Source organism: Medicago truncatula, chromosome 3 (assembly GCF_003473485.1).
Source record: "Medicago truncatula cultivar Jemalong A17 chromosome 3, MtrunA17r5.0-ANR, whole genome shotgun sequence".
Lineage (NCBI taxonomy): Eukaryota > Viridiplantae > Streptophyta > Magnoliopsida > Fabales > Fabaceae > Medicago > Medicago truncatula.
The window spans coordinates 38,906,437-38,934,188 of record NC_053044.1 but is presented as its reverse complement, the minus strand read 5'-3'; the positions used below and the strand labels follow the sequence as shown (position 1 = coordinate 38,934,188).

The 27,752-nt window shown below is 32.6% G+C and overlaps 3 protein-coding genes across 5 annotated transcripts; all 3 read right to left on the bottom strand.

Annotated features, from left to right (window-relative positions):
• Window positions 1-1,858: 1,858 nt before the first annotated feature.
• LOC25489577 (formin-like protein 4) lies at window positions 1,859-5,410 on the bottom strand. The gene is made up of 2 exons (XM_013605606.3): window positions 3,983-5,410; window positions 1,859-3,266 (listed from the first exon to the last, which is right to left on the bottom strand). The coding sequence occupies exons 1-2, from the start codon at window positions 4,807-4,809 to the stop codon at window positions 2,006-2,008; spliced, it is 2,088 nt and encodes a 695-aa protein (XP_013461060.2). The 5' UTR covers window positions 4,810-5,410; the 3' UTR covers window positions 1,859-2,005.
• A 7,401-nt stretch (window positions 5,411-12,811) lies between these two features.
• On the bottom strand, window positions 12,812-15,382 carry LOC25489576 (two-component response regulator ARR5). 2 transcript variants are annotated; one of them, XM_013605605.3, is made up of 5 exons: window positions 14,997-15,382; window positions 14,815-14,891; window positions 14,625-14,702; window positions 14,403-14,476; window positions 12,812-13,282 (listed from the first exon to the last, which is right to left on the bottom strand). In XM_013605605.3, the coding sequence occupies exons 1-5, from the start codon at window positions 15,139-15,141 to the stop codon at window positions 13,051-13,053; spliced, it is 606 nt and encodes a 201-aa protein (XP_013461059.1). In that variant the 5' UTR covers window positions 15,142-15,382; the 3' UTR covers window positions 12,812-13,050. The 2 variants fall into 2 exon arrangements, with proteins under 2 accessions (XP_013461059.1, XP_013461058.1); XM_013605604.3 differs by having other exon boundaries at window positions 13,013-13,282; window positions 14,403-14,473; window positions 14,997-15,185.
• A 6,214-nt stretch (window positions 15,383-21,596) lies between these two features.
• Window positions 21,597-27,314, bottom strand: LOC11436549 (uncharacterized). 2 transcript variants are annotated; one of them, XM_003601244.4, is made up of 6 exons: window positions 26,945-27,314; window positions 26,804-26,834; window positions 26,662-26,675; window positions 26,509-26,562; window positions 24,872-24,936; window positions 21,597-22,156 (listed from the first exon to the last, which is right to left on the bottom strand). In XM_003601244.4, exons 1-6 carry the CDS (start codon window positions 27,179-27,181, stop codon window positions 21,880-21,882), a joined length of 678 nt encoding a protein of 225 aa, XP_003601292.2. In that variant the 5' UTR covers window positions 27,182-27,314; the 3' UTR covers window positions 21,597-21,879. The 2 variants fall into 2 exon arrangements, with proteins under 2 accessions (XP_003601292.2, XP_013461057.1); XM_013605603.3 differs by having other exon boundaries at window positions 21,632-22,156; window positions 26,509-26,559; window positions 26,945-27,309.
• Between the last annotated feature and the right edge of the window lie 438 nt (window positions 27,315-27,752).

Below are 27,752 nucleotides of genomic sequence, written 5' to 3'. Positions count from 1 at the left end.
TTGTTTATGAATTGATATAATTGGTGTATGAGTTGTATTGACTGAATTGATGTTGTTGAATTATAGGTAATAAATAGGTCGAATATTGGCTTGTGAACACATAGCAAAACCTATTGTCTGCATAATGCAATGTCTCGACAGTTAACTACCGATGCATCCGGCGACAGTTAACTATCAAGGAATTCTAATTTGGCAGCACTTAATTGTTGAGGGGCATAAATGTCTTTTCCTGATGTGTTTTTAGCTTTGTTTCAACTCTTGATGAAGCCGTGTGTGTCGGTTCTTCTTCTTTGCTTGCTTCTCAACTCCTTGTTTTTCTTTGGTCTTTCGAAAGTATGGTCAATGTTTATGTGCTCACCAAGTTGAAGACATATGCTTCTTTTTATCGTATTGTTTAGGAAGACTTTGATCTGCTTGACTTTAAACTTGAACCTGGTTGGCCAGTTGGCCTAATAAATAAAGACCTAACAATAATAGTAAAAATATTGAATAATAAAATGATGCAAGTGTCGACACTGACATGTGAAAATTGATGTTCACACTTTAAACAAGGTTGAAATACACCAAAAAAAAGACGTTAAAATTCATCGGCAGTTAATATCGATGAGGTTACATTGGTAAATTATCAGTGTTTTCTAGCATTGAGTGAAGTGTGAACAACATTCTTCATGACATGCATTTGGGTTTGTGGGCTGTGAGGTTGAAACCCAGGTGGCATTTAGGATGCACAAATAATAAATTTGTGCACCATACACAAATTGTTTTTTAACCACAAGATTAAAGAAGAGCACAAATTTTAACATGGTCTGTCCACACTGGATTTATTTTTTACAAAGTTGTCTTCAATCTTCGTGAAAGAGAGCGCTAGAGAAGAGAACTGTGAAAGCACAGATTGGTATTTATTTTGTTATAAAGTTGTCTTCTAACCCAATCTAATCCTCTTAAAATCCATTGAACCCGAAGTGAAAGCACAAATAGATTATTCTGGAAAAATTGAGAGAAATAGAAGATTTTACATTGTGAGAGAGAAGCTCATAGGAATGGAAATTTAGGCAAACAATTTTTAGATTTTAGATCTAATATGAAACCCAATTCACAACAGAAGATATAATAAACACAGGCAAAAGATGGAAAATATGTCTCTACCATTCTTGACAAAATTGAAAGCAGAATTAGAGTTAAGCATGAGAAAGAAGATGAATTGAGTCCTTTTTCCCTTATGATTTATTATATTTTATTTTTGGTTCAATAATGGAGATAAAGAGTTTTTCCTTTTCTGGGTTAAACAAACATGGACATGAAGATGAAGATTTTTATTTTTATTTTTCTGGTGCTTGTTGATTGTGGTTTAGTGATGGCGAGTCTACTGTATAGTGGGCTGAAATAGTGAGGTGAAAGATTGCAAGGTTGAAGACACTGAGAAAAAAGATATGGTGTTGATAGACTATAATAAAATATGTGTTCTTTTTTGATCCAATGGTGGAAAGTTAGCTTTTTCCAACTTGTGCATGGTGCACAAATTTATCATTTATGCACCCTAAATGCCACCTGAAACCCATATTTGGACACTTTCTGATTGGGCCTGGTTCCGTTGAAGATTTGATGGATGTTATTTATCTTACCGAAACCTAAAACAAAAAATGTCATCTGGAATGGTTTGCACATTGGTGGAGGGCGAAAAGAGCAACCATTGGAAGGTTTTTCCTGGAATATAAAATAAACACGGTTTAATTTCAAATATTTTTAAGAAAAGAATTCTTGGACTTCTAAATTTTAATAATGCTCTCTCTCTCACACACATACACACAGTATGTGTGTGTGGCCGCACGTGCAGGGTGTCTGAATTTTAATACACAACTTGACAACTTGAATACACTAATAATTTATGTACATCTTGAAGTTTGTAGATGTTAAAGATTTTACATAACAGATCTATAATTATAAAAGGAACTAAAATGACCATTTTATGCATAAACCATAGGGATACAAATGCAGTAATCCAGCTTCAGAAGTCATCTTCTGACTGGCTGGAACATGTAGAGTCTAACTGATTGGATAGAAAATTTAAATCAAGGTTACGGAATCTCAGTGGCACTATCTTTGATGGAGACAAAGGTGGTGTTGTTGATGCAGACTCAACTCCTACATTCTTCTTTTCTGCCTTCTTTTTTAGTTCAATGCAAGCTTGACTCACCATTTCAACAAAATCTTTTACAATCACAAACAAATGAAAAGGATTAGGCATATTGTCTTTTGATGCTCCTGCTAGATAGTACTCATTTGTTTTCTTCACAAGTTCCATTATCTTTGTTTGTTCCTCTTTCACCACCTTAAGTTCCTCTTCACATAACTCTAGAAATTCTTTCATTTCATTGAAGAATCCACCTTTCTCAGTGTTTCCACAGCATGTTATGATGTCTCTAATTTCAGTTACATGAGAAATGAGATTGGAACACATAGTGATGAAACTATGATAGTGGATGCTAGCTGCTTTTTTTGCTTCAGATAACTCATCACTTAGTTCACCTAACACTAATAAACCAAGAAATAAATAACCCTTTTCACTTTCATCATTGTGTTTTTCATAGATAGCTTGTCTTTTGCCTTCTGAATGAGCTACTTGTTCCACTACAAAATGAAGCAAACTAGTTTTACCATTTGTGCTTTTTACACCGGAAAGTTTTGTAAGAGCACTCAGGTTGAAACCTTGCGCATTGCCTCTTGAAGTTCCAGCATTCATTCTGTTACCAGTTTTGAGAATTGCCTCAAGGAGTTTCAAAAATAGACCACTAGTTTTCAGTTCCTTGCAACCCAAGTCAAGTGTTTGTAAGTGTTCCTTAAGCCGAAGAATTTCACTGTCGTAATTTGATCTGAAAAGCATTGCTTTCAAACGGTTGAACGATGTTGGAACTGATTTAAGGATGTAGTATAGGAAAGACTCAGCTTCAGCAAGGTTATTCGGGTTTCCGCTGAATTGGACTATTTTGGATGCTTCTTCTTGAGATGGAGCTATTTTTGTGAGTTTTTCAAGGGTCTCAACATTGAGTCCTTGACCATCAAGTACTGCTTCCAAGATTTCGCGCCTAGAAATTGCTAGTGATCTCAGCACAATTGCAGTGTTTTGAGATTTTCTTGGCTCAAGGATGAATATTTGAGTTGGTGTGCTGAAATTGGACTTGTTCATAGTGGAAAGAGACCTGTTTCTTTCTTGGGTCTTGTAGCCTGTTGAATATCCAAAGAGTGATTCCATGAGTTCATCGTCAAACCTGTAAAAGATAAAAGCAGAAATTGGAAATTGTGAAGTTTGTTAAATGTTCTTCCTTAGATCTCACTCATATGAGAGTATCTAAGCAAACTTATAATCATGGAACAGCTTAAGAACATTGGCGATGTAAGACTCAAATGTAACTTCAATACTGTGGACCTAGGTTTTCACATTGCTTGCAAATCTAGGTCTGATATCTAGGATTGTTCATAGTTCAATTCAAGAAGGAAAATCGAACTGAACATGTGCAAAGATTTAATTAGTGCACCGATTCTGTGTTTTCAAACCAAACTAGTTACAGAAAACTGAATTGAACCTTTTAGAATTCAACACCAAAATGCTATTATACATTGATATTAGCACTGTCAAAAGAGACAAAAACTGAACCACTCCAAAAAGAACCAAACTGTAACAGAAAGTTCACCAACTGAATTGAATTAAACTGGTTCAGTTCGGCTCGTGAACTCTGTCATAGTTTGGTTCGGCTTAACACTTCAGTTGGATTTTTTTACGACAGACCTATTGATACCGATTTAAATGTGTTTGAAGTCGGCACTCAATGAAAATGTTCAATCACATATAATCATTTCACAACTTAGGAACATTGGCAACTTGAGACTCAAATGCAAATATCAATAAAGTTGATAATATGTATATAGTGATGAAAAACAGATACTGGTCAGAATTAACAATAAGGATTAAGGAAGATAACATTACCGAAAAGATCCATCATTAATCTGATCCCACACAGTTGAATGATCAACATCAGCTGCAACCTTATCCCAATGTAGAGGCTTTAGCCTTGTTTGGCCACCAGCCTTCTCTCTTGAACTCTCTCCTATTACACCCTCTTTGACATTTGCTTTTCCTTTCGGTGCTGGTGGCGGTTTCATGGATGAAATGAATCCCCTAGACTTTGGAAGTGGAGGTGGACCAGGTGGTGGTGGTGCTGCAGCTGCTCCTTCTCTGTACATGGTTGGAGGAAGAGGTGGTGCCTTCGGAATTTCTTTTCGTGGAGGAGCTGGTGGTGGTGGAGGAGGAGGAGGAGGAGGAGGAGAAGGAGGTGGAGATGGTAGTGGTTGATGGTAATAACTCATGTGAATCTTGTTCTTCTCAAGATTCATTTGTGAAGATTTTTGTAGTGGTGGAAGTGGAGATTCACATGCAAATGGAATCTCATTGGATGTTTTGGACTTATGAACCAATACATCTATTATCTTTTCTTCTTCATGATCTTCATAACTAGGATTGTACATACAATTTGGAAATCTAGTTATCATTTGTCTACTTTCTTTGTCCATCATATAAATAACATCAACACCATTTTTTTCAACAATTTTTCCTTTCACATTACCACAAAATCTATTGATATCTTCATGATGGTTCAGTACTGGCTCATGAAAAAAGGTACCTTTAGTAATAACTTTGTTTCTACTTTTGTATCTAGCAAGAATAAATTTGTGGTAGAAGTAAAGAAAAATTCCTGATATGAATAACATAGCTATGGCTGTGATTGCCACAGCCATTGCAATATGAGCTAACATTGATAAATTTTGGAATGATATGAATCAAATTTTTGTTGGAGATATTCAATGATTAAAGAAAAAAGATACTATAAAGGTGGATATGAAAAATAACATGTACTACAAAGTAGTATAACTAATTTAGTGTATACTTTTTTTTAATGTAGTAGCAATGGTTGATGACAATTTCAATGAGGTAGTTGTCTTTTGGTGCTATGTGATGAATGTAGCAGCACAAATTAATTGGCCTTAAACTGAAATTCCAAATTTATGACCAATGAAATGATACAAGGGTCACTGAATTTTGGATGGTGAGGTTATATTAAAAACCAGACCAAAATATCGGTCTAATTGGAAATCATGACTTATGTTCATACCATAAAATGAAAAGAACCAAGGACTAGTATAGAAAATGGAAATACATCAAATAAATATCTTAACAAAAAAAAGCCTTAACTTCACCAAAAACTTATGAAACAATGTTTTAACAAATGTTCTGATTTGTTGTTGATGGTGGATGTAATGGTTGAGCCGTCCGTCTCAATTTTTAATGCAATTTTTTTTTTGTTTTTTAATTTTTTTTGAAAGAATTTTTTGTTTTGTTTTGGTAATTAGGCTAATAATTGGCGTTTATCTTAAAAATAAAAAATGATGGTCCTATCAATGTAAATTTAAGCTACTATTATTATCTTTTTTTTATCTATATCTATATATGCCGTCTCTATGGTAACTTCTCGGGTGACAATGTTGCTCCAGCTATTGCATTGGGGGAAAAGGTTGTTGGCTTCTTAAGCTTTTAACCGATCGAATGCTTCATTATTTATTTATTTATTTATGGAAAAATATATGGTTTCTAGTTAACATCAGCTTCTAACATCAATTCAAGAGTACTAGTATTGAAGAGTTGATGGTTTTTTATTTAAAAAGTCATATTTTTTATATTACCAAAAAAATAGTTTTATATTATTAATACATAGACATTTGAGTCATTAATTTATTGTACAACAGATGGTATTGCTTGGTTGGTTATAATGACTGAAAAATGGTTTGGAAATGCAGATATTGTTTTCATGTTATTGTCCTATTCTGTTTGGTAGATGCAATATATTAATGTTGTTGTCTTACAAGGTTCACATAGGACAGTTAAATTATCAATGAAAGCCAAGGATAACTGAATTTGGGCTTGTTTTGCAAGCTGCCGTTTGGCATGATTAAAGAGCATTCTATAAATTTTTTTACTATAGTACTAGTTACAAACCTGTGCGAAAGTTGAATAACGTATATTGTAAAAAATTTGTTCCAAAGAAAAAATGAGCAAATTAATGAATATTGCACAAACTCGGATATTCTAAATAAATCATTTTTACTATATTTTTAAAAAACTTTGTTATAAAGGAAAAATGAGCAAATTAAGGGAAATAGCTGCATCTTTCTAAGAAATTGTTGTCGTTCATAAATGTGAAAATCAAGCAAGCATATTGCACAAATCTCATTTTGTTCAAGAGATTAGGAAAACAACATTATAATTAACACGATACTAATTAGAACCAATGAAGGAACCAACAAATGTGCATATTAACATTACATAATAGTAGATTTATAAAAGAGACTGCAAGTGTCATAGACTAACCAAAAAGGAATTTTTCCCAATATTTACATCAGGCAAAATGAAAAGAACAAATGACATCCCAAAGTCAGGATAGTTTACGATTACAGTCCAAAGCGATACGCCAAAATTGTAGAAGTTCAAATAGTTCAGCAACAAAGATGAGCTTACCACCTTCTTCCATCACACGTTCTCTGCTGAAATTGAACCACTACCCACCCAAATATTTTTCATAGCTTGCTCTTTCGGCGGTAATGAGGCGACACTTAAATTCATGGGAAATAACTGCAATATTAGTCTAATGCATATTAACATGGATAAGATGTATGTGAATATAGTTACATATAATTTATAAAATGAAGGTAGCATAACTGATTTTAAGCTAAAGAAAATGTACCATGACTTCTAATTTATCTTCCTATTAGCTTCCTATAAAGTCTAGATAAATGCATGCATGTGGATTATATGTACCCCGTTGGCCAATTAACATTGTTGAAACAAACAAAAATTAAGCATCGCTCCCGCATGTGCATCTATAGCTAGCACCAGTTGACATTGATGTCTTCGAACATTTGATGCAACTCTCATAATACCATCAAAACTGGTTATGATTGAATTTAGTTGTTTTGCAAATAGTGATGCAATATGTTTCTTAACACAAATTATGCACATGAAATAAAGAATAATGCAATATGTATTTTTATTTTGTGCGTAAAAAAATTCAAAGCATGTTTGTGCATAAAAAAAAAGAAGCAAACCTTGACTAAGTTTATAAATTCAATAATTGGTCTAACTTGAGACAAATTGGAAAAATCGTTGTACAAAGTACGTTGAGAAGAGGCCGAACTCTGACTTAAGTTCTGACTAAAGCTTTGACTCTGAGCTTGAGAAGTGTTAAGGTCACGACAACAATTCAAGAAACATGGTCAAACAACAATCAAATCAGATTGTGAAATAATAAGTTACTCCAACACTGTATTTTGAAATTATAATGCAAACTTACCAAGTCTTAAACTTCTCAACAACCGGATGATGTAGGTTGATGACCAGCCTCGAACCTGACAAATTGTTACATATATTTGGGTTGCCATTGACTACAAAATGGAAGCAAAGAACTCAATGTATATAGATGGTAAATGATAAAGCCACGAAGTATTTTTTCCATAATGTTACATCAACTATATTCCCACTGCATAAGTAAATACATCTTTCAGGTCATTATCAAACTTATATAAAATTATATCATCTGATCCTGAAAAATTAGAAAATAATACCTTTTATCTTTCAAAACAATGTTCGTACACGGTTTCTTTCTAGTCCCAATTGGCAGTGTCATGACAATCTCATGAAGAAGCCCGATGATTTCTTAAAAAAAAAATTACATCTATAAGAACAATATAATCGGAGAAAACACAGAAATAAATTAAAGCACATAACTATACCATATAAAACGTCAGTTTTAAATTTTCCATCTTGAATTTTCTTAAATGACTTAAAGTGAAATTCATGAGTAAGAACGTTTGTTAACTTGTCATACTTCTGCATCTTTGTACCAAAACTAAAAACAACCTTAAAGGAATTAAACGCAATGTCATTATCAAACACATGACAATTATACAAAGTATAAGTCTTGTTTTCCTCAATCAAAGCCTTCCAATGCTCCAATTCTCTATATCGAGTTATTACATGAACTCGATCACCCTAAATGCGAGAAAGAAACCAAAAAATATAAATAAATCAAAATGTACACTAATAAGTAACATTGATAAATCATAAAGGAAATTACAACAAATCTTAACTAACTCATCTAACCTTTGCATCACAAATAATGAGCTTCATATGTTGATTCTCATTACTACAAGTCACAATCCAAGAATCCAGCACTCCAAATCCTATTTTCCAAATGTCCAAATCATTTTTGAGATCAGTAATGTAGTTATAATCGCTTGACATTGAAAGTCCTATATAGAAATACAATAATACATCATTTAATTTTATTCCCTTTGTTCATTATGATATTGAAAGAAGCTAATATATAAATGATAAAAAGATAATAAAATTCCTTTAAAAAAAGGTAATAAAATTAAGTGGAACCTACTTAAAAAAAAATTAAATGGAACAGTTCAAACAAAAATTAAATAGAAGAAAAAATCATATTGAAATATAATATTAAAAAAATAAAAGAAAAGGTTTCCAGCGTGAATTGATGAGAGATGCTTGTGAAATAAATTGTCGAGAAGTAGTTTTTTGAAGTAGCATTCAACAACTTTTGGCCAAAGCTCATTCCATTCAATTTTATGCATTAAAAAAAAGTGTCTTTTTTAGTAAGTACTTAATTGATATTTAATTTGGCTTAACTTCTCTTTAAAAATGCAGAGAAGTTGAAGAAAAAAAACCGGGTCAATCGATATCTTAATCTCCCACAACGGCAGTGTAGAAGCAACTGAAATTGGGAGAAAAAATTGGAAAATAGTTAAGAAAAATTAAAACTATAAAAATTGGAAAATAGTTAAAAAAAAATCGGTAAGGTAGCACTCAACCAAACAACACTAAAAATAATTATATGCATTAGCGTAACAAAAAAACAGACAAATGGACATTAAATATTACTCTAAACGTTAATGTGTGTGTGTGTGTGTATTCGCGAGGTTGAAGAAAAGAAATAAAAATATTTGGTATCATTAAATGAAAGCGTGAATAAAAATATTTGTGACGTTGTGATGATTAAACGATATTGAAACTAAATATATAAGTGATAAAAAGATGATAAAATTCCTTTGAGAAAAAGATAATAAAATTAAGGGTTAATGGTGCTTTACCCCCTGTAATATAGGTCATTTTTGGTTTTCCCTCCTGTAAAATAATTTTTTTGATTTACCTCCTGTAATTTTTTTTTTTTTTTTGGAATACCCCCCTAATAGGTCATAAAAAAAAATTATAAAAAAAAAAATTAAATTAAATGGAACCTCCTTAAAAAATTAGATGGAACGGTTCAAAAAATTAAATAAAATTAAGTTAAATGGAAGAAAAAATATATTGAAATATAATATTAAAAATAAAAGAAAAGGTTCCCAACGTGAGTTGAAAAGAGGTTTGTGAAATAAATTGTCAAGAAGTAGTTTTATTAAGTAACATTCAACAACTTTTGGCCAAAGCTAATTCCATTCAATTTTATGCATTCAAAAAAAGTATTTATTTTAGTAAGTACTTAATTGATATTGTGTTTGACCCTATGAAGCCCGGATACTTAGTACAGATACGGGTACGCAAATGCGCGAAATTTTTAAAATTAGGATACGATACGTTTAAGATACGTTAACAAATTATTTATACTAAAATTTATATGCATGTAAAATACTTAAAAAAACATTGATTACTCTTCAATACTATATAATCATAAAAATCGCGATTTACAAAAAATAATACATGTGATCAAAATAAAAAAAATGTATAAGTATCTGTGTGTATCTGTCGATTATCTTATAAGTATCCGATAAAATATATATTTTAAATTAAAATAATTAATTCTAATATTACGTGGGTACGTATCTGAAAATATCCGTGGAGTATCGGAATCCGATACGTATCCAGTACGGGTACGTCTCCATTTTGGGGTATCTGGGCTTCATAGACCTAACTTCTCCTAAAAAATGTAGAGAAGTTGAAAAAAAAGTCGGGTCAAACCATACCTTAATCTTCCACAACGGCAATGTAGAAGCAACTGAATTTAGGATTATTTTTATTCTTATAAAATAAATATAAAATATAAAATTTGGATGAGTTGGCACTTACCAAAGATAAAAAATTATAGAATTACCAAATTGCCCCACCTAAGGGTAAAATTGGAAATTCATATGACATCTAACTTTAATAAATAGTATATAGATTTTATTTACATCACATAACACAATCAAACAAATTCTAGAGAATTCTATTAACTTTTCAGTGTGACCTATAAGAGCGTTCATATCAGTATTATTTCATTAGATTTGGGGAGGAACTTTCTCCACTTCTTACATGACCCCCAATGTGCAAGTTTGAAAAAAAACACAAATTTATTTTGTCTAGTAGTACAATTTTGAACAAAACATGTCTTCTAAAAGGACTCTTCTGAGAACATGTGGAGAAAGTTCCCCTTGTGGAACAAACTTGCTTTAACTTTAAAAAAATCAATTAACTCACACACCATTTGTTATTTAATTTAAGATCTTTCGTTCCTGTAAATATAAGTTATTTGAATTTTCGTTCATAAAGTTATTAATCCTTCCAATCTGCCACTGCAAATATTAATTATTTGACTTTTTGTCATAATTAGTTTTTTTGCTGAAGTAGGATGTCATTAGTGACGTGGTGCCCAAGTGGCAAGTGATGATCGGGCGAAGTGGTTGGCTTAAATAGGTCTTTCGTCCCTGCAAATATAGACCATTTGAATTTTCGCCCATGAAGTTACTAATCAGATGTAATTATGCAGGGACGAAAATTCAAATGGTCTATATTTGCAGGGACGAAAGACCTATTTAAGCCTTTAATTTATTACCAAATTGTTTGACCCCTTGATTATTCAGGACATCTTTATCCTTTGGGTTCGATATTTGAAGGTTGTGTCGGTACTAACTACTAATAATTTTGGTCAATAAGACCAAGTGTATGTTATGTAAGGGGTGGCATTTAGGGTGGGTAGAAGGAATTCTTTCCCACCATGGAAAAGTCCACTTGTAGTGGAAACTAAAAAAATAATAAAATCAATTAGGTTATTTTAATACATTGCTTTTACACCTCCCATTTGCTTTATGTTCCTGTTATGCACCCACATTTATTTGGACATTTAATTGACCCTTATTCCCTTTTTTCTTTTTTCTTTTTTTAAGTTAGCAACCGTGTTTATTTCATTTGTGTATAACATAGAAAAACCATTGTTCTTCAACAACAAAGCCACAATCATCATAAATTGTAGCTTCTGGTTTCATCTAGCACAACCCAGTATGAAAATGTGTTGTAATTTTATTTCCTAGGTTCAATCATCTCTTCCCCATTTATTTTCTGTTCTTCAGATCTTAACAATTTTGTGGATTACTTCAAAATCGCCAATTTACAAAAGAGAAGGTGATTGTAGTTTGTGGAAGGGTTGCAGAACTGAAAATTTCAGAAACTACCCAGAATCCAAACAAGCTTTATTATCAATGTCGAGAAGGTGACTGTAGTTTGTGGACTTGGGCACATCCTATGAACTATTGTGTTCTTCATCAACCATATGGAAATTGCACATTGAGAGCCACACCCAACGAAAATGGAATGTTTGAACAATCACAAATTATATCCATTCTGCATGAACTGAGAGAAACCAAACATGAAGTTCATGACATGAAGATCACACTAAGCCCATGTTAAGCCTAGATTGAATTATAATAAAAAAAGTATTACTTGTGGGGTCATCATTTTTGTTAAAGGTACTGTTCCAAAAAGTTGTCAACAGGTTGCAGGTAAAAATATTGAGTGGATCTGAATCATTCATTTAAAATAATAATAATATATCAATGATAGAAAATGAAACTTTGTCATGGTGGGAAAGTATTCCTCCTACCCACCCTAAATGCCGAGTGGGTATGAAGAGGAAGAACCAATTATATTTGTGTTTGGCAAAACAGCCGAGCTAAGGGCCGATTATTGTCATGATAGACAAACAAAATGAATATACCTACATACTTAAGGGTCTCACTCACTTCCTATATAAAGAGCATGACTTGTCTTAATTAAAGTATCTCTCATATTTCTACTCATTTACCTGTCTACTATATTAAGTCTAGACTAATTTTAGTATTAGAGAACGTTTTACATGTACCTTCCATCAGACAACCACCACCGTAGAGGACATCCACCACCTTCACCGGAGATCCTTCGTCATAATGACCTCCCCTGAGGTTGATTTGTGTTCATGACCATAACATTGCTACGTGATAAATCAATATATCCAATCACCATGTATAATACATTCTTTGATAGTACTTATATCTCGGTTTACGGTGTGAATTATGATATCAAGAAATTGAGTAAACTTTATCAATTTCATTTGACTTTAGACAATTTGTGTCTTCATAATTGTTGCATGATTTACGCGGTAAGTATGATGGCAAACCTTGTGGGTTGATTTGGCACCAAAAACTAATTTGAACATGACCTTTTCAAATGAAACCTGCTTTGACCCAAATTGTAAAATCCTAGACTTGGTTGCACACTTGTAACTTGGTTCCACCATGGTCTAACCCAAGTGATTGGTGTCCAGTGTGAGTATTATTTTAGGATACCAAATTCGATTCCTACATAAAAAAAATAGAAAAGCAAGTTGCAGCCTCATCGATGATGCTGACAAAAAGAAAGTAAAATAAGAAGAGTACACTGTAAATGTTAAGTGAAAGTAAATTTTGAAGTAGACCCTGCCAAATGGAGGGTTTAGTTAATTTCTAATAAATTTTTCTTTACAATAGCAAAATCAGCAAATGTTAGCTTCAAACAAGTGATTTCAGAGATCCTCTTCCTCAGTCCTAATCCTATACTCCTTGTCAGCAATTTTTAGTATTAAAAACTCAAATTACATCACGATATGAACATTAGTTCAGCAAAAATGGAGACATAAAAGGCACCGCTAAATGAATCAATGGTTATAGTCTGGATTTCTTTGACGACATTGCAGACTGTGACAATGGCAACAGTTCACATGTTGAACAAGCAGTTGATAGAGATGAAATACAATCATCTGGCCGACTTCTTTTTTGAGATACTTTTCCTCCGACTTTCTTCCCTTCGCCTCTCATTATGAAATCTGTTAAGCGTTTCACATCTGCCAACTTGACAGGTTTCAATAGAAACTCCTCTGCCCCTTCTTCCAAGCAACTGTCAATGAACAAAAGACAATGATCAATAAATATGAAACAGGCAAGAAAGTAAGAAACTTCCATTCTGGATCATCAAATTTGCAAGGTAAAGAATAAGATAATTTATAATAAACTACTCATGCACATTCCCTTGTAAGACTGAGAAGGTTCAACATAACAAAATGGTGTTTGTCAATAATTTCAGGAATAAAAGTAGGCATCATAGAAGTTGTTGATAAAACCTATAATTGAATGGCAATTATATAATATTGACAATAATGTTGTCATGCCAGCAGGGTCCTGGTAGGAAAATGGATTTCATCACACTTCAATTATTATTATATTATAGCTACAATTGCAAGAAAAGAGCAGCATGTTCTGCCACACTCCATGTGTCTAACTCTAACATGGTGATATTATTGAGGGATTGATTCTGTCCATTAGTAGAAAGATTTTGCAAGATTGTTGCTAACCTATCATTTTAGTGAAAGGATCTTGGCCATGTGTTGGTGAGAAAAGTAAAGGGATATATTGTTTGGTTAAAAGTGATCTCAATCACAACATAACCTTGGTTGTAAATTGGTAATATTGATAGCCTTTAGATCTAACAAAACTCTTAAACTTCATATTGCCAATCATTGAGAAGGCTTAATGCATTATTTGCACTTATAATCCACATTCAGTGCCAGCCTAAACCTAATTAGTTATTGAGATCTTTGACACGATTAGTGATTCACCTAATATCATTTGAGTATTATGATTATGATCATCCACCATGGCTATTTTTGGATTTGGTGGTTGAGTATGTACATCTATAAAATAAAATAAGCATTGCTATAACCAACCTAGAATAAGCAAAAACGTGTGGGATCTAAACACCCATAAACCATACATATTTCACAAATGGATTTCATGTCTAGATGGGATTCAATCCCAAAAATATACATGTCTTTAACACAAAGATAAAAAAAAATAAAAAAAAATAAAAAATTGCTTAGGCAAATCATCAAACATCATCCAATATGTACCTATAACTAGTTAAAACAAGAGATCAAGCTCAAAATCTCAGCTAAAAAACAATAGGCTTCGTTAAAACAATACTAATTCAAAAGAGGTTGTTAATCTGATCAAGATCTTACCTATCGATTCGGGTCAAGATATTCTCAGAGGACATAACCACCACTGGAATTTCTCTAAAAACAGATGATTCCTGCTGAAATTAACAGAAATAAGAAAAGATTAATAACAAGATCAATAAAATTTCATACACTACAATCTAATCTAATCAGGATTATTCCTCTTTCATCAATATATACATCACTAATCTCTGAAAACAAAAACATAACAAGAAAAATTCACACCTTAATCTTTTTGAGCAATTCATATCCTGTCATCCCAGGCATAGAATAATCTGTCATTATCATATTAACCTTCACACCCTGTAACCATATTCATCAAAACAACAACATAAGCACCAAACACAAAAACTGAAAATACCTCAAAAAAATAAAACAAGAAAATTTCTAAACCCAATTTAGAAACTTTGCTTACATCAAAACCAATGGAACTTGTGTCACCATCCAAACCAAGATACTGTAAAGCTCTAGTTCCACTTTCAACAACAGTAACTGCAAAAACAAAAACAAAAACAAAAAAAAATCCAAAAACCATTAGAATCCAATCCAAATGAACCAAAAACACAAAAGGGTGATCAAATTTATCAACTTTATTACCTTTGCAAGAAGTGAATTTAAGCAACCTTTCAATGACTTTACGATCCACAAAACTATCATCCACAGCAAGCACGTGCAACTCTCCAACACCAGCACCACTCACTTCAGGTAAACTCTGCCTGAGAACATCACCAGCAGTAGCCATCACAGAAAAGCGATGAAGAAGAAGTTTGTGGATGGATGAAAAGAGAAATGCTAAAAATATTGTGAAAGATATGAGAATAAGATATTGCTTTTTGAAGAAGAAGAAAAATGGTAAAGTGTTATATAAAGGAGAAAGAGAAAGAGAGAGAGAGAGAGATACGGAGGATCAAAATGTGAGTGATTTTGTTTGTTTTTTTAAGCAAAAAATCGAGCACAGAGGATTATCCCACCTGCAATTGTCGCTTCTCAAGTCACTGTTTTTTTATTAATAACGTTAACAGTGTTTGATTTGATAATGAGACAGGACCAAAACGTATCTTATGTGGGGTCCATTTTTGTGCTGTGGTTGAGATTGAGTTTCCTTCCAGTTTTGACTTTCATACAGTTTGTAAAATAAGTACTTTTTCTTTTACTTGTTCAAGAATGGCTTTTTGGTTAAGCCGCTGGCTGGCTGGCTGATTAAGAAAAGTTGCTTGCTTGAGAACACGGTTTGGCTTTTCAAGTATTGCAATATTTTAGTACTATTGTATTTTGGGTGCATGATTGGAATTGAAATTGAAAGGCTGTTTATAAATTTGATTTTGTCAATAATGTCAACCTTTATAATAAAATCAATCTATAGAATCTGTTTATGCTACAAAAACTTTTTTTTGACTAAATGTGCTATAAAAACTTGTCTTGTTATGCTACATTTACAATTAAATATAATAAAAATATTGTAGTTTATTATTGACTCAATTTGACAAGGTGAATACTTGTGTTTATATTAAAAAATGGATTCTTTCTCGAGTCTATTGACAAGAACGTGGATCTGAAGGTTCTGAGACTGAGTCAAAGTTCGGTAGGATTGGACAATGAGGCACACAATTCATACTTCATGTTTATAGCGCCGCTAACCATGAAGGGTGATGAGAGAAGAATTGTGTTCTTGGTGAGCTATGAACAAAAGTCCTTATCATCGGATCATGGCGTGAAAAAATAAAGCATGGAGTTGAATGAATGGCACCATAATCCCCTAAATGAGGGGAATTTGTACATTACCCACAAAATTAATCAAACAGAGTACGAACACTCTAGGTCATGTCGTAATTTGGCTAGTACAAGTAGTTTTTGTCAATAAATCTTTTGTACATTATTAAAAAAAATATGACATCACCCAATCAAGTACAAAATTTTGTTTGCTATTTTTATCACTTTATCAATCCGCCTTCATAAATCTTTTTTATACATTTCATGGTTTAGTAGCTCAAAAAACACAAAACAATTGTATTTAACGCTCTAATAGAGCAATCATTATCAGTCTGCATTCATTCATATTTGTATACATATCATGGTTTAATAAATAAAAAAACACAGAATAACCTTACTTGATATTCTAATGGAGCAATTAAGGAAACCACGATTAAGGGACATAGTTTCTCCCTCAACTTTAATTGCTTGAAGAAAGGGAATTTCAGTTGAGCACGTCAGTCGAACCTCGACTAATTTTCTTCTGTCAACAAATTTGTCACACCAAGTGGGACATTGTAACCATCACTACTGAAAAATCCAGCTCCAAGACAAGACTATGTTTGGCATATGCACTTGAAGTAATGCCAACATAGAGTGAATAATCATTCCCAAATGGTGGAAATGCAAACAATTATGGCTTCTTCTAACATTTATTAGGCACAATCGGTCGAAACAACGACTTTGGTAGTAACAACAACATCTTTCATTAGACACTAGATCGACATGGGATCCATAGCATTATGTATAAAGTATCTAAACAACTTGTTGACATTGTTAAATTCATGGTTCACAATGAAGTTCGACAAGTCAAAGAATCAGAGAGAGAGTACGACATAAGGAGTTCAAGGGAGCTAGAGTACGACATAAGTTGCTAATGAAAATTGATAGAAAGTCTTCTTAAGAAAAGGAAATTGATATATATATATATATATATATATATATATATATATATATATATATATATATATATATATATATATATAGAGAGAGAGAGAGAGAGAGTGTTTGAGTTGAAAATAAAAAGGTATATATTTTGGAGTTTTAAATAAATTGTATTTGAGACAAAATTGTATCTAATGATTTAGCGATGGACAACAATTTTAATTTTTGTCCGATCTCATTCATTGCCCTAAATATGTCTAGTCACATATACAATTTACAAATCAAACAAAATACAATTGAGTTGTGTTGTCCATATACTATATCATTTTTCAACAAATCAAACACACTAGGTGTATTTATCTTTTCTTTTCAAAATCTTCAATTTCATATTAGGATTGGTTTATCATTCTCAATGGAAGGTCAACCTTCATCTCACCTTCGCAACCCAAAAATCAATTTTCACAACAATGAGTTGTGTCCAACTTTGTCTTTGTTATTTTCCTACCATCGACACATCTATTCTTCCTTCTTGATAGAGAAATGATATATGTACAACCACTTTATTACAACTTTTTGACAACTTTATCTCTCATACTCACATTATATTCTTATTTTTTGTCTTCTTTTTTCTCTCTCTATTGTTTTGGATCAATGAGAAGAGAGCAAATGAAAGTTGTCATCAAAGATGTACCAAATGATTATACATATATCACTACTCTTCTTAATATTAACATCAAAAACTAGTTGGAAGAATAAGGTATTGGTTTCTCGGTTTAAGTGAAAGAGCTTCTCAATATACTAAGTGTGTGTTTGTAGGGCGGTGACGAGAATTGATTTTGATAGAATTGAGTTTGAGAGAATTGATTTTGATTAAAAGTGAGTTGAATGTGAATTGATTATGTTTGGATACACTTTAACAGAAGTGATTCTTATGAGTTGATATTGTTTGGATAGTTTGAATCAAAATTGATTTTGAATGTGTAATGACTAAATTATCCTTTTGATTAAAACTAAATATTTTATTCTTACTTAAAATATTTATTTGAACTTATCTAAAATTATAAATGGATTTTTATTGGTTCACAAATTTATTTAAAAATAATTTCAGATTATAAGACTATTTTTTTAACAAAATTTATGAGTTTCTAAAAAAAAAAAATTGATCAATTGAGGTTTTTTTAATACTTCCTCACGCCTCCCTTCTTCTATTTCTCTAGATTACACTTCTACACATTTTCATTTTTTTCTCCAAACATAAGAAGCCAAGCCAACTACAACTACAAGTCTACAACTCAGATCCATAATTTCTCCTCATTCCACTATTTTTCTCTCCGTTTCTCCTTGGATTAAGAACAAATTTGGTTCCTTTTCTTTGTTTTAAGTATATTATTATTTATTTATTTTCCCTCTTCCCTCTGTTTCATCTGCAAATCAAATTAGGATAGATCTGAAAAATAAAGAAGAAGAAAGATGTTTATTACTAGGAAATTGGAGAAGAAAACATGAGTATATTGGTAACTATACATGTCATAGAAATCAAATCTCAGTTTCACCAACGCAAAAGCTAGGAATTCCTACTTCAACTATACCAACGTTTTGGTCTCAAAACTGAGTTTTTTGAAAGTGCTTTTCATTCACCCAAACAAGCTGGAATATCTAAAAACGTGGTTTGAAAAAGTAAAAGCCAGTTTGGCCATTGAAAACTCGTTCCCAAACACACACTAAGTTTGAATTAGTTGATGTGTGATCGTCACACCATTGAACATGATTATAAATTTATATAGGTTTAGAGGTTGTTGTTGAGTCTTAGAGCACACATATCGCCTGGCATAATGGGTGGTAACACTCTAATCAATGCATTTGTGTCATAGTATCTTAGATAATTGGCACCGGGTATGAGTAGCTAAATATCCATAGTAGCAATGCATTACCACGGTTCTTTCCCTGCAATTGTCAGATTTTGCATTACTTTTGAGTTTATTTTTTCTTTTAATATATATTTACATTGTTGTTGTAAGATAAGTGAGACCCATTTTAGAGTTTTAGAAGGGTGGTATGGATATTTAGAAAATGTAGTTGAGTGGTTTAAATAATTGAAAAATGTGAAGTAATATAATGTATTATGTGAGACCCATTTATACCACTCATATGATGGATGTGTGTGCTCTTAGACCATATACAATGGTTTTTTCATTCAACATCCATTTTTTCAATTCCCAACACTCCACATCATTTTTTCTCTCTTATTCAACACTCATTCGACTTTTACCCTCTCAAATGGTTTTTCATTCAACACTTTACCCCACCACTTTTGATTTCTTATTCTTATTTAATTTTATATTTTTGTTTTTATAATTACATAAAATTACAATTGTTGATTATAATTAAATTAAAAAACACTTAACAATTTATTTTTTTTGTTTTTTGTAGAAACAAAATTAATTAAATAATTTATTTGTATTTTCTTAACTTAAAATGCAATATAATAAACTAAGCACGCATCACACAAATAAATTAAAATGCAAGGCAACATACTAATAGAAAGATAATAATATTAAGATAGTGGAAAATTTCATTTTTTTTGTGTCCAAGTCAAATGAATCAAGTCTCTATTTATAAACAAAAAAAATCATGAATTTTGGTAAAGAATTTTTTTTAAAAAAAATTCGTTTGTCATGAAATAATTGAGTTTAAATGATTAAGATGAGATTAATCTAGCAAGTCAATAAACAAGCGCCACATGGCAGCTCTTATCCACCACCACATTCTCTCTCTGCGTCTGGAGAAAAACCATTGCGCCTATCAGTGTGTAGTGCACTCTCCTTACAAACCACTTGTTTTGCGCCACATCATCTTTAGCTTGGCCCACCATTCTCCCATTCAACATCTCTCTCCTCCACATCATCAACCAAGAACAAGCACTGGATGGGAGAAAAATAAAAAATCTTATCGTAATGCTCGTTTCATTTTATGTTTTTGAAAGAAAACAGAATCAAGTTGAAAAAGTGGGATATACAAGAAGTCAGCATATTAGAAACTTTTTTAAACCTGAGATATTAAAACATAAAAAATTCTCGACCCTTTTTATTTTGATAGGTCATGTCATGGTTGAAAATAGAAAATGAATGAGGGTATGGCCGGCAACCGGCAGGGCGGTGTAGTCCAATTAAAGCTTTGGTCATCGTCAGCATCAACACCTGAACAGTGTTTGAGCAGTAGCACAGTGACAATACAATACAAGAAAAAAAGAAGATTTGGAAATTACCGTACAGTAAAAAGGTTTGTAAATTGGTAAATGGCTCCACATAGGATTTGTAGCTAGATTTGGAAGGTACATAAAGAATCAATTTCATTTAGTACTTTTTTAAGACTACAGACAGACCCAGGTGACGGTGATTTCATATTTTTGGTGGGTCCACCCCTCTCTTTATGTATACTACTCCTACGTGATTTGTGAGAGATCTTGGGTTACAGAACTATTGTACCTTTCTTCCATGACGCTCACCCACATGATCCGTGATCCATTTAGTTTTCTGAGCTCCCCATTAATCTATTACTATTATTTAATAAGATTAGGCTTTGTTGGACATAAATCTTCAATATTATTTTCAAATATATAATACAAAACTTTTATGAGAATAAATATAATCAAACAATATTCACAGTGTCAACATCGATTGTGGATATGATAAATATACTGATCCCATAATTTATAACCATTTATATAAAGTAGTAAGTTCTGGAGTAATCTATCACGAAGAAGATTATGCCTTATTATTGCATTAAGGTTGTTCACAAATCAGATCAGTATAATTCTTTTTCTCAATGGAAGATCTTCATAGTTACTTGACAGGGTGGGTCTTAATCACCCTCCTCTTGCAAGACATATTATATTTTTTTTATGCAGTGTATTGAAGACCATACACGTTTATTTTGTGATAATCCACTATAAATTCCTTCTTTTTGTTACATCCACCAGAATTTCTATTATCTTCTAGTTCTACTAACCAACTTTGAAATCCACCTATAATAAAACTCATAAGTCATTTGACAGTCTAACTGGCTCACTTAATTTGACCACATAATAACAACTTCTTGAGTGATAAATAGCTTATATAGTTTTGCTCAAAAAAAATAGCTTATATAGTTGTTATTAGAATATGAACTACGTAATTATTGAAAATATAAACTTTCAACAATAAAATCTCTATTTCTCAAAAAAAAAAAAAAACAATAAAATCTCTAAATGTGTATTGTCATCTAGAAAATAATTTCATAAGCTCAAAATCAAGGATTTGAAAATAATATATAGAAGATACAACACTTTCCTTCCATCCTTCTCTATTACTAAATAGAATTTTGTGATGATCTCACTTCAAAGATCAAAAACAAAATCTAAGTTGTTAAAAAAAAATTAACACTATTATTCAATAATAAAGAGTAAAACATAGAATTTCGTGATGATCTCACATTCAAAGATCAACAACAAAATCTAAGTTGTTAAAAAAAATTAACACTATTATTCAATAATAGAGAGTAAAACAGAATAATCAAATAACCAGATTGTCCAAAAATAAATAAAACTGGTTTCCGAAACATTTAACAATGCATGTCTCGAACTCTATTATCTACCACAACCATTTTTTTTGTATAAATCACAATTAGCAACGGAATATATGTCCTGCAAAATACAATTCAACTATTAACTTGACAAATCATGAAGTTATCATGTTGCATCGCCTCTATGTTTGAGAAGAGACAGAAACTATTCAAGAGGTTTCTCAAGTTTGCTCCTCAAGGAGCTCTTATTGCAAGGCAATGTAAGTACCACCCAAACTCTATCCAATCATACAAATACAAAATTTAAGAAAACGTCCTTAATTGCTATTATCAGGAACAACCTGAGAGAAATCAAGACAAATTCCCTGGTCATTTCATGGTGAACGTAGTCTGCCAAAATCTCTTCGATCCCTGCATTTATGTGCCAGAATATGAAGAAATTTGCCGCGAGCAATGAATAGGCGTTTGGGTATATTAAAAGAAGAGGAACAGCTGCAGTAACTTTGAGGAGCTGTTCTCTCTTTGTCTTTGGGCCTTGATTCCTCAATCCACTGTTTCGCTCCCTATAAATGATAACCAATGGTTAAGGATAAATGGGAACTAACCAAACATCCAAACCATATCTACTAAATGCCAGATCTGATAAAAAAGGAAATCCATGGAATTCAAAAGTGTCTCAACTGTTTCTCTAATTGCCAAACAAATTCAAGAATTAAGACCAACCTGATACCCCTTTTAGCATTGCATAACAAAACCAAATATTAAGTTAAGCATAAAAAGTAAAGCATCTATAAATATGTATACCTCTATACATCAAAGCTAGTTGCTTAGGGATAAAGAAAAATCAGCAATTGAAGGATTGAAACAGGCTTGTTATCAAGAAAATGAGTGGAGAAAAGACGCATCTGATCCAAAACACATAATGACTTGTATTGGATGTCTGTATCACAACAGCCTAAATGCTAAAATTCAGGCTGAAAACACGCTATTGCCTAGGCAAGAAGGTAACACAACTTCTATTGCAACACCTAGCTACAAAATATTAACCATGGTAGTATATAAAAATTAAAATCAAGGAATATGCTCCTCCATCCATCAACATTTCACTGAAATAGTGGCCATGCAGCCATGGTCATCATTTCCTTGCCAACACCCATAATACATTACAACAATAACAACCAAGCCTTATCCCACTAAATGGGGTCGCTACATGGACCAAATTACGCCATAATGTTCTATCGTGCACACCATATTTCGATCCAACAAACTAATCCTAATTATAAAATTAAATTAAAATAAATATATATATATATATATATATATAGAGGGCATATCAAGTGAGAGGGCTTTTTATTGTGAGAGATGAGAGGAGCTTTTTACAACCGTTAGATCAAAATCAATGGCTTATATTAAACCTCTTAATTTAAGAACTCACACACTTTATCTTTCAGCACCCTCATCATCTCCTTAGGTGACTTTTCCCTTCATCACAACAAGATTCTTCGTCTTCTCTCCCATTTGGTTGTGAATGGTGATTCTTTTATTTCAAATTTAACAATTTGAGTTCTAATTAGGCAAGCTATTTTGTTAAATCAACTCTAATTTTGCTATTAAAAAAAATGCTTTTAGTCCAACATTGAAAGAGAAATTGGGATTATAGAATATTTTTGATGTTCATCTTTTAACTATAGAATTCAGAATACATCATCGAATTGTCAATTGAATCTTTACAAATCATCTTTGTTCCAATCCCTTTTTTCCAAGATTAGCTTTTATGGCTACGCAACCTGTTTTTGTGACAAAGGGGGAACTGGAATCGACAGAAGCAGATGAAAGACTACTCACGTACAGAAAAGGTGAGTTTGTGACTGCAAAAATGAAAATTTGTTGCAATTTATTCTGATGGTTCAACGTGACTGAAAAAAATTCATGGATGCTAGATCTGGAAATGAAGTAGAATTTGTTGCAATTTAATCGATAAATAAAACTGTAAAAGGGTTTCATGTAGTCATTTGGATCTGATAAAAATCATGTGAGAAGAGAGTGAGTCACATAATTTATTTATTTGATGGTTTCTCTATTATTATTTTTTGGGAAAAGATGATTTCGTTGTGCTTAATCAAAGAGAAAGTGGAAATAAAAAGTGATAAACCAATTGCAGACTGCAGAGCCGCCGATCGTTGCGAAGGAGATGAGGAAAACAGAAAAAATTAAAGTGTGTGAGGTCTTAAATTAAGAGGTTTAATATAAGCCATTGATTTTGATCTAACGGTTGTTAACAGCTCCTCTCATCTCTCACAATAAAAAGCCCTCTCACTTGATATGTCCTCTATATATATATATATATATATATATATATATATATATATATATATATATATATATATATTTTATGAAGGTGGAGGTCTGCTTTTGGATTAATTTAAAGGTCATGGGTTATCAACAGGATGTTGATCAACGGGATGATCAGATGGATTAAACTCATTTTGAGCTTTTTAATCAGCAAAAAGTTCATGAAGAGTTTCATGATCATGATGGAAACTTAGTAGGTGGCAAATACCCATAAGGAAAATTTAGTCTTCTGGGAGGTTATTCTACTAATGCTGGATTTGAAAGGCAGTTCTGCCATGCTTGCAAGCTGAAACATTTTGGATAAAGTGAAAGGCGTCAAATTGGATGAAGTCATGTCTATTACACCTTTAGGCAATGCAAGATATATTCTGATCCACAATCACCTCTTATTTCAACACAGATAAAGTTGGTTAATATGCTGGGTAAGGAGGTGAAGCTGGTCTATTTAAGGTGGTAAAGGAACTTCAGCAATTACTAACAACATTATATGGCAGGCATTAAGGAAAAGGAGTGTTATGTGGTGTCTATTTAATATCAGTCCATCACTTTCATTGCAGGTATTTTGTGGAGGGAGTTTCTTAGGATAATTTTAGGCCAGTTGTGGTGGTTCCATTTTGCGTTTTCTCCTTGGGTTAGTTTGTATTGAGGTTTACAATGAGTTATTGCATCATTACTCTTATTAATGTAGATGAAGTTCATTTTGGAGGATACCTTGTCCTCTCTTGTAATTTCCTGTTCCTATACAATAATATCTATATTTATAATACAAATGACAAAAATGGTTGCATGTACAATCAAACTTTCAAAACTATAGTTTGGCCCCTAAAGAATGCTAACAGAATCAAGACAATAATTAAACTCATCAATGCCACAAAAAAGCACAGCCAAATTTACAATCAAATGCTTGTCATAATACACCAACTAACCTTTTGATGTCAACCTCCCCGGCAGTAGCAGCTGTGGCATAACCAGCTACGGTGTGAGGTGGAACCTGCGAGTCATTGTTTTACACATATAACCAAGACTTAGCATTTATCATTAGCAGCATCAAATATAAAATGCATAATATTCAGCTCGAAAACATGGTTTAGGTCATTAAAATAGATAATTACTTAACCAAAGCATACAGTATGACTCTTTGAACTGCTCAATGAATCTGCTTCAGTGAGAGATTATTTTATATTGTTTGTTGTTATCTCAATGCAAACCAAGTAAGGGTTTAAAGGAGTTAAAGGTCCAGGGTCCAAATCCTCGCAATTGAGAAAAATACTAACATAACAATTAACATACTAACATTTAAAAATGGGCAGCCCGATGCACTAAAGCTCTCGCATTTGCGGGGTCCGGGAAGGGGTCCCACCATTTGGCGGTCTTCCCTGTTTTTTACACAAGAGGCTGTTTCCAGGATTTGAACTCGTGACCTCTCAGTCACATGATAACAACTTTACCGTTGCGCCAAGGCTCCCCCTTAACATACTAACATTTGCCATTCAAAAAATAAATAAAAAATGCAAACCAAGTAGGGTGAACAGCCTTGTAGATACATCCCAATAAAATTGTTCAGCCAGTAAATGTACAGATAGATCAATAAGAAAACGTTTGGGGTTAACTTGTTGGTATTATCCAAGTAAATTGTTATTAAACTTTAAGTACAACATTAAGTACTCACATGTTTCTATTCATTTGCTTCACCATGTTTCTCGTGAATGGGAAGAAAAGAAGTTCTATAATTGCTTATGAAAAATTTCCCCCCGCAAAAGCAAGAGGGGCAGATGAAGTACAATATCAAGGCACGCCATATTGTTGAAAGCAAAGACAAGGAGTTGGTTGTAAGCGTCATGTTATCTAATAAAGAGGGTCCCAAAAATTCCCAATATGACTTTACCTAAACATAATTGCTAAAAAAACCTCTCCTTCATTTTAGAGTTAAAACATAAATGTCACATCAAATGAAAGCCTTTAGAAATAACAGTTCTTTTGAATGACAGAAATAATGTGTTAATACTTGGTGCATGACCAGTTTCACGATGGAAGCTGGTTTTGCTTCCGGCAAATGTGATTTAAGCGACTAGACATGTTTGATTAGTGTCTAGTAAAATTTATTTTGCCTTCAAACCTTGGCTTAACTATGAGTCATAAAAAGTACTAGCTTTTGAGTTGTATCAAAGAATTTACACTATGTTTCACATCAAACTTGCTTCCAAGGTAAAAACATTTAAACATGAATCACACCCCTTCAAACTCGATACCGACCAAATTAATTTTATATACTCGATTTAATTCAATATCACGTTTGACAAAGCTCGTCCAAATACACACTTAATATTCACCCTACTAATTCTCCTTTCCTTGTCAAAGGCAGTTAAATTTATACGCATGCACCAACAACTAAACATTCCCACTTGGAACTACAAATCAGACATAAAGTCCCATCGCTATAATAAATAGACGAAGAAACATAACATGCAATGGCAATAACACTCAATAATAAGTTTGTTAAGCACTACCATTCAGCCAGGTATATAAGAATGTGGAAGAAAATAGCAAAAAACTTATCACAAACCTTGATAGCAGCTTTTCCAGTTCCTTCCAGAGAGTGATATCGTCTAAGAACCTGCTACAGTTTAGATAACCAAACACAAAGTTAGATTAACACAACAAACATCAATTGAAACATTATTTAACACATGCAATTTATCAAATACTTAGTAATCACCTCATAAGCACGCCCTGAAATAGATCATATACATTCAATTCGCATCCACCACAACACAAATCCAAATTCAAAATATCAGTAACTAATAACATGGCAAATTGAACAATTGCAGCAAAACAGAATAATTAAAAATCAAAACTACCTCGATTTTCAATCAAATTTCCAACTCTAACCTGCAAAACAAGTAGAAACAGTCTTGAATTACAATCGAAGAATCAAATCACAGTGAAACGATTACAAAGTTGAAAAGATCCATGCAATTGAAGAAATGAATTACGCTTACATCAGATCCAGAGAAAGTAAATCCGCGGGTTTGAGAAGCGGACCATGGAGCAGTGAGGAGGTTGTTGAGAGTGGAGGCAGTGGTGGTGGCGTTTTCGGCGGCGGAGATCGGAGGTGACGGTGGGGAAGGGGAGGAAGAGGTGGTTGAAGCGTGAGCGATGAAGTTTGGTGAGATTCTCCAATGAGGATGCGAAGAATTGGAGAGTCTCTTGCCGAGTTTCAGTGCAACAGATTGCATTTTTTTTCTTTCTCTGAGGAGTTAATTCAACAAAGATTATTCAAAACACAACTTCGAAAATAAAGATGGTGACTAGAAGCTGTGTTGTTCTTGCGATGAAGAAAAGATTATGGGAGATTAGTGACCTAAGACACGTGTTAGTTGATTATTTATTTATTTTAATTAAAATGAATCAAAAAAGAAAAAGAGAAAAAAGTCGCACCAAGTGTCCAGGGTATCCCTGGACAGCTGATCTAAGAGCCTAAAAGACGGAGAGGATCATGTATTGACACCCATAACAAAAGAACTTTTGTATTTTGTTAGCTTCTTGAAATATATGATGCAAGATCAAATTTAGTGAATGGTCGATCAAACTGGTAATTCTGAGCAGTAACGAATTGTATTCATGAAACTCTAACTCATTTCTTCGAGTCAACACCTGAATAGCCTCTAAACTATCTAATTCTATGATTGCTCTTGAATGCCCATGTTGAAGCAAAAGAGTGATACCATGATAAATTGCTAAAAGCTCAGCAAATAACACGTCACCTTAACCATCATTGGAGGAGAACACATGTTAGTTTTTTTTTTG